This window comes from Poecilia latipinna, unplaced genomic scaffold (assembly GCF_001443285.1).
Source record: "Poecilia latipinna isolate Pla-1442-1.1 unplaced genomic scaffold, P_latipinna-1.0 Scaffold424, whole genome shotgun sequence".
In the NCBI taxonomy this organism is placed as follows: domain Eukaryota; kingdom Metazoa; phylum Chordata; class Actinopteri; order Cyprinodontiformes; family Poeciliidae; genus Poecilia; species Poecilia latipinna.
In genome coordinates this window covers 5626-21249 of record NW_015113040.1, presented here as the reverse complement: position 1 = coordinate 21249, position 15624 = coordinate 5626, and the positions used below count along the sequence as shown (strand labels likewise).

Below are 15624 nucleotides of genomic sequence, written 5' to 3'. Positions count from 1 at the left end.
ATCACTTAAAAATAAAAGTAAATCGTGCTATATTAGGTTACAACGTTTTGTAGGAAGTCTCTTTTGTAAAGTGGTATGAAGTTTTAAAGTATTCCTCGAATTATTGCGATTTTGGAGAATACTGTGAGAAAAATCTCGACTTTATTTTTGAAAGCCTTTATTATGGAAGCACTTGCCGGAAATTCAGTTGTAGCCCGCTAGCTTACTGCTTCTGTATGAAACGCATGCACAAATTTCAACAAGCATTTCTTTCTCATTTACTGTGTTTAGATAAACTATTATTAGAACTTTAGCGGCATTACTCATTAGTCTACAGAATCCAGCAGTGGACAGATGATACAAAATGCCTGAAATAAAAGTAACACCTTTAGGTGAGTACTGTAGCCTTTTATCCCGAGGCTAAGCTAGTTCCGTCAATATTACATATTTATCTTCAATTTAACACTCAGAGCGTTTCGCTCTCTTCCAGCAAAGCTTCGTTTTTTGTTTGTTTGTTTGTTTGTTTTTGTGCATATGTATTGATAATAAAATAATTGTTTTTAACATTTTCACTCACTTTTTTTAAGCAGAATTGTGTTTGTAGATTCTCAGCTTCTGTGTTCCCTATCCAAGGTGCTGGACAGGATGTCGGTCGCAGCTGCATCCTCGTGTCCATCGGAGGCAAAAACATCATGCTGGACTGTGGGATGCACATGGGATACAACGACGATGTAAGTGAATCTAAACAATATAAAAACATGTGTGTATCTATTAAAAGTTCAGGCCTTTGGCGACACAAGGTCAACTTCATATGTTAATTTAAAACTTTCAAAACACTTATTGGTGCGGTACCATCGCTAAAGGTGTGTAAAAATTATTTGAATGAATTAATATCTTACTTTTATTCATAAAAGGTACGTTGTGTATGTAGCTTTTATAAGTAGTTTTTGATGGTCAGTGTTGTAAATAGTTATTTTGTATGTCAAAGTTTTTTCTTTTTTCTTCTTTGAAGGGTGTTGTTAAGTCAAGTTAAATGTCCACATAGACTTGAAGTACATGGTATATGGACAATTAATCTGTTTTTTATTCCAGAGGCGTTTCCCAGACTTTTCCTACATAACACAGAACGGCCGTCTGACAGACTTCTTAGACTGCGTGATCATCAGGTTTGTTGTGTTTTTCTTCAATGCTTTATTCCTAAAACATTCATACAACCAATCTGTGTGCTCACCTTGTTCCACCTGTTCTGATGCTCAGCCACTTTCACCTGGACCACTGCGGCGCCCTGCCTTACATGAGCGAGATGGTAGGCTACGACGGACCCATCTACATGACCCATCCCACCAAGGCTATTTGTCCCATTTTACTTGAAGATTTCCGGAAGATCACCGTTGACAAGAAGGGAGAAACCAACTTCTTCACCTCGCAAATGATCAAGGACTGCATGAAGAAAGTGATTCCTTTGAACCTCCACCAAACTGTCCAGGTGCCGTGCTGATGTCACACGTTTGGATGACTTTATCTAATCCCATCTTGTTCTGTGCCAGATGCTTGCCCCGTTTGATGGCAAATCAAGCTGTTTCTGTTGTGCTCCTGGCAGGTGGATGATGAGCTGGAGATCAAGGCGTACTATGCAGGCCACGTTCTGGGAGCTGCTATGGTGCACATCAAAGTGGGATCAGAGTCTGTGGTCTACACTGTGAGTGTAAACAAGTTTGCACTGTGTCACAGCGGGTGATTGTAATGACTGCAGCCTGAGAGAAATCTCTTTATCTGTTTTAGGGAGACTATAACATGACGCCAGACAGGCATTTAGGGTAAGTTGCCTTTTCCATTTTTCACCAGTGGTTGTAAAATGTTGCTTTACTGCAATTCAGCGCAATCCTGCAGAAATAAAGCATGAAGGAGATATGAAGAGAGAGGAGAATGCCTTTCTCGTGTCAAAGGGAGCTTTGGAAACTTATTTTTAATTAAATTGTCTTACTTAGATGTAATTTTCTTATGTGAAAATGAAATTGACTAATTTTACCCATTTGGATGCACAATTCTTAGTTCAAATTATAAAACTTCACATAGATTTAAAAGGACTGTTCTTGCAGAGAGATATCACCCTATTAAACCCATAAAATAAATAATGAAAACATTTCTACCAACAATTTTACCTGTGCCCCTTCTTTTACTTTTTATTATCCAGTGCTGCCGAAAGCAAGACACTTAATTCAAGCAAATCTAAGTGTTTAATTTTCAGAAGCATTCTATGAACATTTCTTTCAGCTGAGGTGTGAATTGGCCAAAGATCTGAACCACACAGTTTTCCATAAAACAACTCTGATAAATACTGCATTAATTAAAATAATCAAAGCTAAGAACTCTCACTATTTTTTTCTCAAAAAGACATTTGTCTAATTCTGTTAACAGATGTCTTTGTATTTTATTTTAGTTTATTACTATCATAGAACAATTACACAATATTTTATGTTGCATGGATAGCCATATGTTTTTGCCTATTTTATTTTAAGGATTTTTTTAATACAATTTTTTTAAATCGAAAAAGTCTTTTGTCAATCATGATTGATTTTGGTCCACATTAGTTAAATTTGGGGTTAATACCCATCACCTGCAAAAGTTTAAGACATCCCAATGATGTAGTTTATCCTTAAAAAGTAGCTGAAACAGGGAGATATTTAAAATAAACTAAACTGTACTGTAGACTCTTTAGTGTTAACATAGTATTGTTAGTTGAATGTGTGGATTTTTAAAGGTCACATTTTTTCAAGCTGGTGTTCTCTTGACAGTTTTAAAACTGAACTTTAGGGTCATTCTGTGCAGATGTTTCTCTACCTCAGGAAAGTAATGTACTGGGACAAAATACTCTGCACTTACATTAGTCCCCATCTTTGTTTATCAGGGCATACTGTTGATGTTGGCACATTGTTGATGTATCATACTCCAATACACCGGATTCAAGTTCTTAAGAAACCTGTTAATGACCCATTTACCTAAATCTGGTGAACATCTGAAACAGGAGCGTGAGTCTTGACACCTAAGGTTGGGTCCACTGCCTTATCGGCTTATGAGAGCCAGTGTTTCCTGTCAAACAGGTCCTAGTCTCGTCACACCCAACAAATCAAGAGCTTTTTTGTTGAGCTTCAGGCTGTTGCAATCAGTGCAAAGGGAAACAAAAAACTGAACAGAAGAGAGCTAGTAGTGCAAGAAGAGTTTTAAAGTATTACAATAAGTCTTAAATGACATCAACATTTCGTATATCAGTGTAAAAACATAAAAAAGGGAAAAAAATAAAAGTTGAATTTCTGTGAGAATTTATGACCCTCAAATTTTATCGGATTTTATGAAAAGTTATGATCCAAATTCACAAAGTATTGCTTAAGTTTAGCCTTTTTGGTGGTGGGAATAAATATATTCCACATTGACTTTATTCTGCCAGAAAGTCAAATTTGTTACTGCAGAATATGTTTTTACTGTCAAGAACTCAGACAGAATATTTTTCCCCTTGGCAATAAGGCAGAATATAACCTTTTTTTTTTTTTTTTTTTACATATTTCTTCTATGCAGGATTTTAGGCAAGTCCTGAAATGAACCATTTACAGCCTAAATATACAGAATTATTTTTTTATAAAACAATTAATTGTGTTTTTAGTTATAAAACAGATGCTATACAAGTGGTAGATATTTGCCATTATGAATTACATTTAAAGTTGGGTATTTTGTATGCAAAATTAAGGATCATTTGCATAACCTACCGCTAGATGGCGGTGTGTTTTATATAGAGCATTTCCAGTGTATTCCTTGATATGTGTAGAATAGTCTACAAAGGGTCAAAATGTTGATTATTTCTCATTTTGTTAATGGAAAACATCAGCTAACAGATTATTTGTAATTAAAAAAAAATCTATTCTTCCTCAGAAAAAAACTTGTGCAACAACCAACATCTAACTTACATTTTTTTGACTGATATAAAAAAATAATTCTGGGTATGTTTACTTTATAAAGGTTAGAAATTTTCTAAACTGTGACCCAGTTGACCAAATATAATCACCAATCAAATGACGGGAGCACGAATGGCAGCTGCAGGCTCATTGATAGTAGCACGGCTAGACGCAGGGAAGGTAAATGAGGTTTTTATTCCTGGAAGAGAAACTGTTGTGATGCAAAATACGCATCAATACATTATGTCGAGAAAAGTCGAGCTCATCCCACTTCCCCATGCTGGAGATTTTAGTTTAATAGTAACAATAAATAAAGTTATCTTTAAAACTAATTACACAGGTGACATCAAGACCCAACAGTAGAGTCTAGACGCATCATTCTCGCTTCCAGCTTAAATAGAATGTCCTCTATATTGTCGTCTGTGGTAATACTCAGGAGTTAGGGGCTTCTCGGACCCGTTAGGCGGAGAGCTGGACAGTAGTCAGTCTGCTTGGGTCAGAGGGGTGGTAAGGGCATAGCTGACTATTGGGTAATAACAGAATGGCGTCCCTGGGTGGGGTGGGTCATCTGATTTGCAGCTCAGGAAATATTTTTTGTAACGGAAAAAGAGGCTGCATTTACAGCCAGATGCTAACTGTAAAAAGAAATAATGTTCATAGTTGTTGGTAAAAACAACTTTGTTCTGTATTGTAAGTAGAAATAAAACATGCTAAGGCCTAGAGTGATTGTGCACCCAATACATTTTCAACATTGTTTGTTTTTTCTAGCGCTGCTTGGATTGATAAATGTCGTCCTGACATCCTAATATCCGAGTCGACATACGCCACAACTATCCGTGATTCAAAAAGATGCAGAGAAAGAGACTTTCTGAAGAAAGTTCATGAAACCATAGAAAGAGGAGGAAAGGTAAAAAATTAAATCTATTCTAATTCAGTATTTTGTTGCTGAATTAGAACTTTGTGTGACATCTCTGCTTTAAAATTCCCCAGGTCCTTATTCCAGTTTTTGCTCTGGGACGTGCACAAGAGCTCTGCATCCTGCTGGAAACATTTTGGTACAGTTTACTTTCAAACACAGCATCAGAATCAAAGCTTGCAGCATTTTTACACATTTATGTCAAAGGAAAAAAATAAGAAAGCAAAGGCAGTGATGTGTGGAGATAATTGCAGCCTGTTCACTGATATCAGATGCAAAGCTTTTTTTCTGTCAAATGATTGTTGACATTCCAGTTAAATAAAATAAAACCTCTCAGCATGAAGCAATTACTTCCTGACTGCAACACAAAGAAGCAAGGCTTCTGTCTCGACAGCCCATTATATAAGATACATTCATTTTATTAGGCCTGAAAGAATAATTGCATGATATTAACATTTTCTGTTCACTAATTGGCCTGCCTTTAATTCCCTCTTTCCACACAGGGAGAGAATGAACCTAAAAGCCCCAATCTACTTTTCCACTGGGCTGACGGAGAAAGCCAATCATTACTACAAGCTTTTCATAACATGGACCAACCAGAAGATCCGAAAAACCTTTGTGCAGAGAAACATGTTTGAATTTAAACACATCAAGGCCTTCGATCGCTCCTATGCAGATAATCCTGGGCCAATGGTGAGTTGACTTTTCTCCCTAGATGTTAAAATTTCAAACTGCTGCAAAGCTTTTAAGATAAGCCTGTTCTTTCAGGTGGTGTTTGCCACACCGGGTATGCTGCATGCTGGCCAGTCTTTGCAGATATTCAAGAAATGGGCTGGTAATGACAAGAACATGGTGAGTCTTTTATGCAAAAGAAAATCTTTTTATGTTCCTAAAGTCCTTGTTCCAGATTTCGTACAAAGTTTACTTCATTCACACATTTTATGATCCCCTGTTTGGAAGCTTTGTCCTTAAGAAGAACAAGTAGCAAACAACAACGCACTTCTCTCGTCCAACATCTCACAGGACATAAGCAATACATTTGCTGCCGTTAAATTATTTTATATAGCATTAATTTACAGTTTAAAATTAACTTGTCATATATTGGTATATATAAAAGTTTTGAATGAAGAGGAGTAGTTGGGAAGAAAAAAATCTTATGTAGAAAACATTAAAAAAATCTTTGAAATGATACAGCACTCTACTTCACTATACCTTGACAGCTTATTATATTTTATTATAAAATTGATCTATTGTCTTTCGTTTCTTCAGACAAGATTTGTTCTGTAAACAGAAAATGTTCCATTTGTTTTGTTCTGACTTTATTTTTTTATTTTATTTTTTTTTAAAACCCTTTGATCATCTCAAATTATAAATCCTATTTCTTTTAATAAATTCTTTTTGCAGATGTGTTGGTAATATCTCTTTATGTATTTTGAATAGAACTTGCAAAATCTAGTAATCCTCCTAATCATGAAATTGTATCAATTTTAAGTTGTAGAACAGTAAGAATAGTTAAAAGCACATTTTAAGCACATTGATTTCTGTAATGATGTTCTAAAGCAGGACAGCTGTATGGTCGTCTGTTTCCTAATCACACCAAAACATGAAAATTGTCCCATTACTTAGATCATGGTGGGAGATACCTGTTCTCAGTAAACCAGTTTGAAATGATCTGTTTTGGAAAAAAATGAAAAGACCTTATTTTTATTTGTATATGGTAGCACTAGGAAGTTTCCTATCCTCCTTAACTGACACTACTGAATGATAATTAAAGAAAAAACTCTCTTTAAAGGTGATCATGCCTGGGTATTGTGTGCAAGGGACTATTGGTCATAAGATCCTAAATGGGCAACGAAAACTGGAGATGGAAGGAAGATCAACGGTAAGATTTTTTCTTTTCTTTTCAGCTAACTAACATGTTGAGTCAGATTATTATAATGCATCTTTCTTATAACTCATCTTCCCCAGTAGCAATACTTTTTAGGCTTAAAGTGGAGCATAAGATCCTTCCCAAGGCAATTTTTTTTTAAAAAGAACACACACCTGTTTATTTTGAGAAGCAAAAAGGATTTTATTTTAAGAAGAACTAAAGAACATTTTGTAGTTTTTGCTTCACCTAATTCGAATTCAATAAAATAAATAAATAAATGAAATAAGCACCTTTTACTACCAATTACTATTTGGTTAATCAAAAAAAATGTAATGATCAAACATACACTAAAGGAACGCTATGGTATTGCATTTTAAGCAATAAAATGATTTTCTTATTTAAAAAGAAACTGAATTATTTGATTTGTTTTTTTTTGTATTTCTAATATTTCAGCAAGTGTAAGTGGTTAAATGAAAAATATGGAGAATGTGTAGATGTTTTTATCCGATTAATCGCTCAATTGTCAGAATAATTGATTACTAAATTAATCATAAGCGACAGCCCTAAATAATTAAGCCTGTTAATCTTATTGTCAGTTTTTCTTTCATCCACATCTGTCTGGGATTGCTGCAGTTGGACGTGAAGCTGCAGGTGGAGTACATGTCCTTTAGCGCACACGCTGATGCAAAGGGCATCATGCAGCTCATTCGCATGGCAGAGCCTCGCAACATGCTGCTGGTGCATGGCGAGGCTGCAAAAATGGAGTTTCTCAAGGGGAAGATCGAACAGGAGTTCAGTAAGTGCTGCTGAAGTCACAGCCTCAAACATCTGTAATTCATTTATTGATTTGTTGTTTTTGAAGATGTTTTACATCTGTGGGCAGAAGGGATTCCCAGCCTGGTTAATGCTAAACTCTTTAAATGGCAGGTATAGACTGTTACATGCCAGCCAACGGGGAGACGGTGGCCGTGACGACGAACCCCAGCGTTCCTGTGGACATATCGCTCAACCTGCTCAAGAGGGAGATGACTCTTGGAGGTTAAGTGGTTTTTGTTCATCTAGCTTTTTTTCATACTTCACGCTTCTTGCCGCCTTCGTACAGTAACCTGACCCAGATCAGTTGGCATGATAAGGTCGACGAAGTAAATCCGAAAGGCTTGATCACTGAATGCATAAATGGTTTTACTGATCTCATTTCGCTATTGTGGCTGGGTAATTCTTTGATTAGAAATTTTAATAAAGCAAAAAATGTTCTTAATTAAAATATATGATCAAATCAACAATATGTGTCCTCTATTTATTCATAATCACCACCCTAATTAAAGACACTAGTAGGTCCATAAAAAATACATTAAAAATAGAAGTTATTAATTAAAAATTATCAATACTATTAGTGAAGATTTTTATGTAATAACCCATCTTGTACTGCAGTAGCATATTTTCACTCTGAAAATGTAGAAAATGCATTAATTTAAGTATTTTTCAGTGTTTAATACCCAACAATAAGAAACTATAGTTTTTCTTTTAGGTATGAGAATTTTGAAAGCCATCAGAAAAATGTTCTGATTTGTTTGGTGTAGGACTGCAGCCAACAAATATATATTAAAAAAATGTTTTCTAGTTTATTTGTTAAATTCCATTGTATAATTTGTTTTTTATTTTTTAAAGGCCCTCTACCTGATCCTAAAAAACCTCGCACCATGCATGGAACCCTCATCATGAAAGAAAATGTAAGTTTTCATAGTTTTGGGTCAGGAATATTTTACCACTAAAACACAGGAGAACTGCAGTAAAACCTGCTTTCGTATGAGTTACAAAAGATATTCACTTTACACTTTAATGCTTTTTTAAAATGTATTTATTTTAATTGTCAACCACAGCAATATCAGTAATGGACTCCTAAATAAGATCTCTGTTGTTGAGTGTCCTGGAGAAGGGAGATGATATTGTATTAAGACATACAACAGTGATGGATTTCAAAAAATGTAATAATAGACCATCTTGTGTTGTTTTGTAGTATTACAGTTTTCAATGAAATATACAAAGTATAAAAGGTTAAAATGGGTATGTTCTCCCAGTTTCCATACATATTATCTCTAAAATGAATTTTTTAGAAATGTTTTTTTTCCATAAATTTGCGTAAGCCTTGTATCTTAATAATTTCAGCTGTGTTTACATTTAAAATATCAGCTGTCATCAGGATGTAGATGTCAAATTGTATCCAGCTGTAATTAAGACTGTCAGTTTCTCTTGCCTATTAAACCGACATCTCAGTGCATCTGTTGTTGTTCTTCTTATGAGATTCTGTTGCATTCATCTCATTACTGTGTGGTTTTTTTTTTATTTTGTTTTCTGGTGTCTTTTTGCTGCAGAGCTTGAAGCTGGTGTCATCAGAGCAGGCCCTGAAAGAGCTGGGCCTCAACGAGCATCAGTTGCGCTTCACCTGCCGCGTGCAACTCCAGGACCCGCACAGTGACTCCGACACGCTCCACAGAATCTACACGCACCTCAAGAGGTCAGAGCACTGCTCACCTTACCACCTCCAGCTCATTCTGCTTTATGTTGCATTTCATCCTCATCTTGAATGTTTTATTTTTGGTGTTAGTGTGCTAAAAGATTACACCATCCAGCACCTTCCTGATGGAACAGTCATGGTGGAATCCATCGTTATAAAAGTCTCCTCTTCTGCCGAAGATGCCAACGCCAAAGTCCTGCTGCTGTCTTGGAGTTATCAGGTACAGCTGTGTTATTTTATCATTCCTATATCAGACCAATAAAAAAATATTGTTGATATGCAGAAATGTGGAGTTAATGAAAAATCTGTCTAATAACTGCTTAAAGATTATTTTAAAAAGGTTTTAATCTGACCAATGAATCTCATCAAAATGCATATTCTAATTTTTTTAATATAACTGTACAGAAAGAGAGCAGGGTTTGTTTGGATGTTCTTGAAAATCTTTGAATTTCAATTAGGTGGTCTCAAGGTTGGGCATTGCTTAAATTCATTATAAATTCCTTGAAAGTGCTTGATATTCAAACTGTGTTTTCAAAATCTAATTTTTGATTAAAAGCCTAAATTCATCAAACTTTATTTACAATTAAAACCAGATATTTAATATTAATAAAGACGCATGTAAACATTTTATTTTCACTCTCTGAAGTTAAATCAAACCAGATTTGTCTTGTTTAAGGTTAGTTAGAATTTCCGTCCATCCATCTTCTTTACACCCTTCTCCCTTAGTTGGGTCAGGAGGGGTGCTGGTGCCTATCTCCAGCTAACGTTCCGGGCAAGAGGCGGGGTACACCTTGGACAGGTCGCCAGTCTGTCGCACAACACAGAGACACACAACCATGCATACACACACTCACACCTAGGGGCAATTTGGAGAGGCCTATTAACCTGACAGTCATGTTTTTTGGACTTTTGGAGGAAATCTGAGTATCCGGAGAAAACCCACGCATGCACAGGCAGAACATGCAAACTCCAGGCAGAAAGACCGGGGTCGGGAATCGAACCCAGAACCTTCTTGCTGCAAGGCAACAGCTCTACCAACTGCGCCACTGTGCAGCCCATTAGTTCGAATTATTGAAATGATTTCTATTTTCTAAATCCCAGAAAACTTTAGAAAACCCTTGAAAATGCTTGAATTTTACTGTGGGAAAAGTGTATGAACCCTGAGAGACAACTTTTGCGGTGTCCCCTCCAGCAATTGGCGCCCTGGGCCATCACTTATACGGCCAATGCGAAGAGAGCACTAGTGTAGCAACAGTGCATGGATCGTTGAAGTGCACAACAAAGACAAAGTTGCAAGAGGTGCACAGTCAGCAGGCGATCGCTCCGATTTGCACGTGCCTTAACCCTCCTACACAATTTATAATTGGGACAGGCATAGGAAAAACTGTATTCAGATGATTTTGGTGTTTCACTGTGCAGTTCTATTTTTCCAAAATTTTGCAGTTCTCAAGAGGAAATATGTTTTGTTTTTTGTTTTGCAAGAATAATGACCTTGTTGTTGGGGTTTGAGAAGAATACAGAGCAAATACAAAGTAATCAAATTGGTTTAAAGCAGGACGGGAAATAAATATAGATCTAACCATTGTCCTCTTTTCAGTTGTTCAAGGTTAGTTCCTGTTATTGTCATGAATCAAATGTATATAGTGATGCATGCGCCTTTGCTAATCAAAACTGAGGCACAAATAGCTCAGAGGAATGAAGTGTTAGCATTAGAAAGGAGAGGCTGAGATTTGTCCAAGACTCTGAACATTCAAAGAAAGCTATATAGTCATAAAAGCAGCAGCAGTAGGCAAACAATCTAATTAGTCTTTCCAGAGTTTAAGATTAAGAGTCAAACACATGAACAGAGTTTAATTTTTGCCATGTACAGTCTTGAGTTTACTCTGTGACCATAATGCAGAAAGAGAATGACAGTCTTGTGGAAACATGGTGCTGGCGATGATGGGTTTAACTGTATGGAGTGAAAGTAGTTGTGTGGGTGGACAGAATGAGACAGGGGGCTTTGTGAGTAACAAAAAATAAACGATAAAACCAGAAGGTGGAGTTTCCGTGGTCTGCTGCGTTCCACGCACAATGCAAATAAATGACAAGGGGAAAATAGAGAAACCTGATGTTGTTTTCTAACAAATGTATGTAGGTGTCGGTTATGAAGATGGTTCCTTGAATATTTTTTGTTAAATGTGAAAAGTACATCAGGAAAAAGTTTACTTCTTGGATGTTTTTATTTGTGCTTCAAATAAATTAATAATTTTGACTAGCAATAAAAGTTTGTCTTATTTTAGTTTTAAAAACTAGTCATATATGAATGATTTAGACACTAAAATATTTCCAGCGTATTTCTGTAAATTTAGATATTTAAGGCTTACACTCTATGACAGCTAACAAACTGAATATTACTAGAAATTGAGATTAACCTTTATGATGTCCATTTTAAGAGACTATAAATTCCTAAAGGTGTACAACATTAAAATCTCTTTTTGTTGTTTGCCTGTTTTGTTTCCAGGATGAAGATCTGGGAAGCTACCTCTCATCTCTGCTCAAGAAGGGCCTTCCAACTTGACTGTTTTCATCTTGATTTTTTTTTTTTTTAGTTGTTTTTGTTTGTGTTTGTTTTGGAACAATGTAACTTGGAACGATTTGACTCTTAATGGAAAGTTTCCATCACCTGCTCTTCAGTGCAGAAAATGTCAGTCGTCTTCTTGTCAGCTAAAGCTGCTTCCTTTTTAGCAGACACTCAACAACTACAAAGGCTCCATTCCTGTTGATCAAATGACTGAAGCTTCCAGAGAAATTCAGATTTTAATTATTTTATTTTGAAATTTGCCACCACTAATATACATTTTTACAGAAAGAGCTTCACTTTTTAATATTGTACCTATTTATCCAGTGTTTGTAAAATGTGTGCACACCCCTGTTTAAAAGAGACCTTAATGCATTTTCATACTTTCACTTCCAATGTGATAGGTTGTATGTCAACATATCACATGATATGTTGTATGCCATACAGCATATCATAATTCCTGTACAATTCAGCTGAAAAACAAACCCATTAGTTGTAAAATATAAAGCGGAAGTTCTGCGTTTCATAATTTTGCACATTTGTGTTGAATTTATTTCAGCTGTCAGGTTGGATAAACTTACACTTGCCTTCAATGTTAAGCAATCTCTTTAAGCTTGTAGAAGGTATAATAAATAAATGCAAAAATGCATTACAAGAATTGGATGTCTTTCTAAAACTGACCAAAAGAGAAGATTGAAACGGGTCAGGGAGGTAGACAAACATCTGTGGCTTATAGTAACAAAGAAGGAGTTGCAGGACTTTTAGCAACTGTTTGTTATTTTACTTGTAACAGAAAACATCTAGGCTCTGGTAGAATTTTCTATGGTGCAATGAATGTGTAATCACTAAAAAGATGATTGGATTTGATGCAGAGATATTACCAAATCAAAGTCCCACAATACCCACAATGAGACATGGTGGTGGCGTCGTAATGCTCAGGGGTTACTGTTGTAACGGAACAAGAGTGTTCATGATGGTGGATGATGTAACCAAAACGTGTCAGAAAGCTCAAGATGAAGAAGGGTAGAACTGAACCTGAAAGGAAAGCTGTGGATAAGAGATGTCCTCACAAACTGACATCTCTGATCTACAGCTCAAAGAATACATTAAAGTTAAAAGGTTTTAGTATGCATTCACACCAGCTATGTTTAGTCCTATTTAATCATATGCTGGTTCATTTGGGGATGTGCGAATGCACAATCGAACACTGAAGCGGACCAAAAAAGCAAACTCTGGTCTGTCTACAAACCTAAGTCTGGGTTTGGTTGAAAGTGAACTGTGGTGCTGTTCAAATGTGAATGCTAAGTGGAGCCGAGACCACTCCAAAAGTAGTGCTAGACTATTGCATGTGTCTAGCAGTAGGACAGAAATGGCTCATAGTCTATTACAAAATAGACAAAATAGAAAGCCCGATAACACTGAAATCTGACACCACTCCATTTTTGTTTGGATTTTAGGAATAAGGGAGTTGCAGTCATGTCTTCAGAGGTTTTTGTGTTATTACCTTCAGTGGTTCTTGGTGCAGCAACACCATAGACAAGGGGCTAAACGGGTTTTTCAAATGGTTTGATTCATTTTACACAGTGCAGTGTAAAAATAAACCACACCAGCTGTAAATGTAACAATTGTTGCTACTTTGGTCTCCAATTGCACCAAGTCTACTAATCTATCAGGTGTGAAAACCTTTTTAATTTTTATATCACAAAGTCTTTGTCTTTTACAGGATTCTCTGTACAGGCGGCATTATCTCATTCAGGTCACTTGAGATGGTGTAAACGCCCCTTCTCCTGCTCACTATCCCCCAAAGCCACGTCCTTTTTAAGTGCTCCCATCTGAAGTGGCTGGTGGTTATGTAGTAGAGCACAGGGTCCAGGCATGTATTTAGGGTGATGAGCGCCATGGTAACTCGTCTGGCGTTGTAGATGGAAGTCCGGACGGAGCAGTTCTGGATGACTTCCAGGCGCTGAAGAAGGTGCAGGAGGTAAACCACATGGTGTGGCAGGAAGCAGAACAGTGTGATGGCCAGGATGGTGTAGATGACCCTCACAGCCTTCTGAGCTGTTTTGGTGCCGATCTCGGAAATGCGTTTGGCTGCCAGCGGGTAGCACACCAGGATGATAATGGAGGGCATCAGGGAGCCAAAAATCAGACTGACTATACTGTAAGTCCTCAATCGGTCGTTCCACTCTGTGGTGGCAAAGTTTTCAAAACAGCTGTGGTCATCCCCTCTCTCCAGTGGACCCATGAGGATGAAGACCAGTATAGCCACTCCACCAAAACACCACAGCGCCACACTTACCAGCAGAGACCATTTTGGGTTCCTCATTCTCAGGTAGGTGTGTGGATGCACCGTGGCCATGTAGCGGTCCACACAGATGCAGGTCATGAAGCAGATGCTCATGTAGATGTTGGCATAGTACAGAGTCCCGGTGAGTTGACAGGCAAAGTCTCCAAACTCCCATACGTTCTCATGGAGGTGGTAGTGGATCCGCAAGGGCAGCATGCAGAGGATGATGACGTCCGCCGCGGCCAGGTTGCTGATGTAGACACTGAAGGCTGTTCGAGGGCTGATCCGGACGGTGAAGACATACAGAGCCACCAGATTCCCCGGAAGGCCTATAACTAAAGCCAGGATGTAGATCGATGGGAAGAGATAGTACTGAAACTCTGCTTTGGGGTCGGTGCAGTTTGTCTGGTTCATCGTGGGAGAGTGTGATGGATGTCTTTGTTTCTGCTCAGATCAATTTTTTAAAGAAAAATTAATGTAGGTTGATTTCCAGAAACCAACGTCTCCTGTAAGTGAAGCAAGGAATTTATTTCCATTCAGTTTTTCCATTCTTATTTTCACACAACTAAACAAACCCACTGAAAAAATATAAACTACTGATTATTTACTCTTAGATCATCTTACATGGACTCCTCAAATACAGTAATGGTCGAATTTATTCAAACAAAAAAAGGATGTGATTGTATTTTCAGGTCCATTTGAGGACTTGCAGTAGCAGTAAAGAGTGAAGTGAAACGAGGCTGGAAAGCACCAGCCACAGGTGTAAAAGACAAAATGTTATTCCTAAATATCACTAATTATTTTAGATATATGTTGAAATACTTTTAAAGTTTTAACTTTAACCCATAGTTAATTGATTTTATCAGATCCAGCAAATTGTCACGTGTTTAACAAACATGCCTGTTTACTTGAGGTGACATTTATAACATCAAAAAAATTGAGTCATAAAGTTACTTACTCAGATTTTTAAGGCCGCCAGGTCCATAAAGCTCGACCGTAGCTTTAAAAAACGTGATAAGACCTGCTGCTGCTCTAAGCGCAGTGTGAACATGAGCTGCTGCTTTCTTTTTTGGTGCAGCTTCCTGTTTCAATGTGTAGATGTATTGTGATGAGTGGGAAATTATAGGGTCTGAAAAGCCTGTCAGCCACCCACCGCAGCGTAGTCACATGTGTTTTGCTTCTAATTTTAATTATAGCATTACTGTGTTCTAACAGTGACCAGAGGACATCTCAGTTCATATTTAATGAAAATTCAAGATAATTTTGAGAGAAAATATCTACAGGAAAATTATTGTCTATATTTTTTTGTAACCTCTATATTTTATTTGATAAAATATATAATCTTCTTTTGCCCGCTGCTAAAGGAAAATCTTCATTTTTAATACTTTGTGGTTAAATTAAACATTGTAAAGCAATCATGAAGTTATTTAATTCAGGAGTTCATGGTAAAAAAAACAAAAAAAACAAATGCACCATCTTTACTTCTCACAGGGACAAATTATAAAATTGGAGAGCTCAGTTATTTTCACATCATAAAAAAATAAATGATT

General features: G+C 36.8%; 2 protein-coding genes across 2 annotated transcripts; one reads left to right on the top strand and one right to left on the bottom strand.

The window, feature by feature from the left end:
- Positions 1 to 198: 198 nt before the first annotated feature.
- On the top strand, positions 199 to 12314 carry ints11 (integrator complex subunit 11). Its single transcript, XM_015037917.1, has 17 exons — positions 199 to 371; positions 613 to 710; positions 1072 to 1145; positions 1237 to 1465; positions 1580 to 1678; positions 1762 to 1796; positions 4695 to 4833; positions 4917 to 4981; positions 5346 to 5535; positions 5611 to 5694; positions 6635 to 6724; positions 7346 to 7508; positions 7640 to 7750; positions 8381 to 8442; positions 9085 to 9227; positions 9318 to 9447; positions 11731 to 12314. The coding sequence occupies exons 1-17, from the start codon at positions 344 to 346 to the stop codon at positions 11785 to 11787; spliced, it is 1797 nt and encodes a 598-aa protein (XP_014893403.1). The 5' UTR covers positions 199 to 343; the 3' UTR covers positions 11788 to 12314.
- On the bottom strand, positions 11817 to 15179 carry LOC106950820 (lysophosphatidic acid receptor 6). Its single transcript, XM_015037918.1, has 2 exons — positions 15033 to 15179; positions 11817 to 14580 (listed from the first exon to the last, which is right to left on the bottom strand). Exon 2 carries the CDS (start codon positions 14486 to 14488, stop codon positions 13505 to 13507), a length of 984 nt encoding a protein of 327 aa, XP_014893404.1. The 5' UTR covers positions 14489 to 14580; positions 15033 to 15179; the 3' UTR covers positions 11817 to 13504.
- Positions 15180 to 15624: the final 445 nt, after the last annotated feature.

What these genes read in the sequence shown, in the direction of transcription:
- ints11 (XM_015037917.1), top strand. Translation starts at nt 344, where the DNA reads ATGCCTGAAATAAAAGTAACACCTTTAG. An exon ending in AATAAAAGTAACACCTTTAG is followed by an intron (nt 372 to 612) that starts GTGAGTACTGTA and finishes TCCCTATCCAAG; the next exon opens with GTGCTGGACAGGATGTCGGT. An exon ending in ACCTCCACCAAACTGTCCAG is followed by an intron (nt 1,466 to 1,579) that starts GTGCCGTGCTGA and finishes TGCTCCTGGCAG; the next exon opens with GTGGATGATGAGCTGGAGAT.
- LOC106950820 (XM_015037918.1), bottom strand. Translation starts at nt 14,488, where the DNA reads ATGAACCAGACAAACTGCACCGACCCCAAAGCAGAGTTTCAGTACTAT.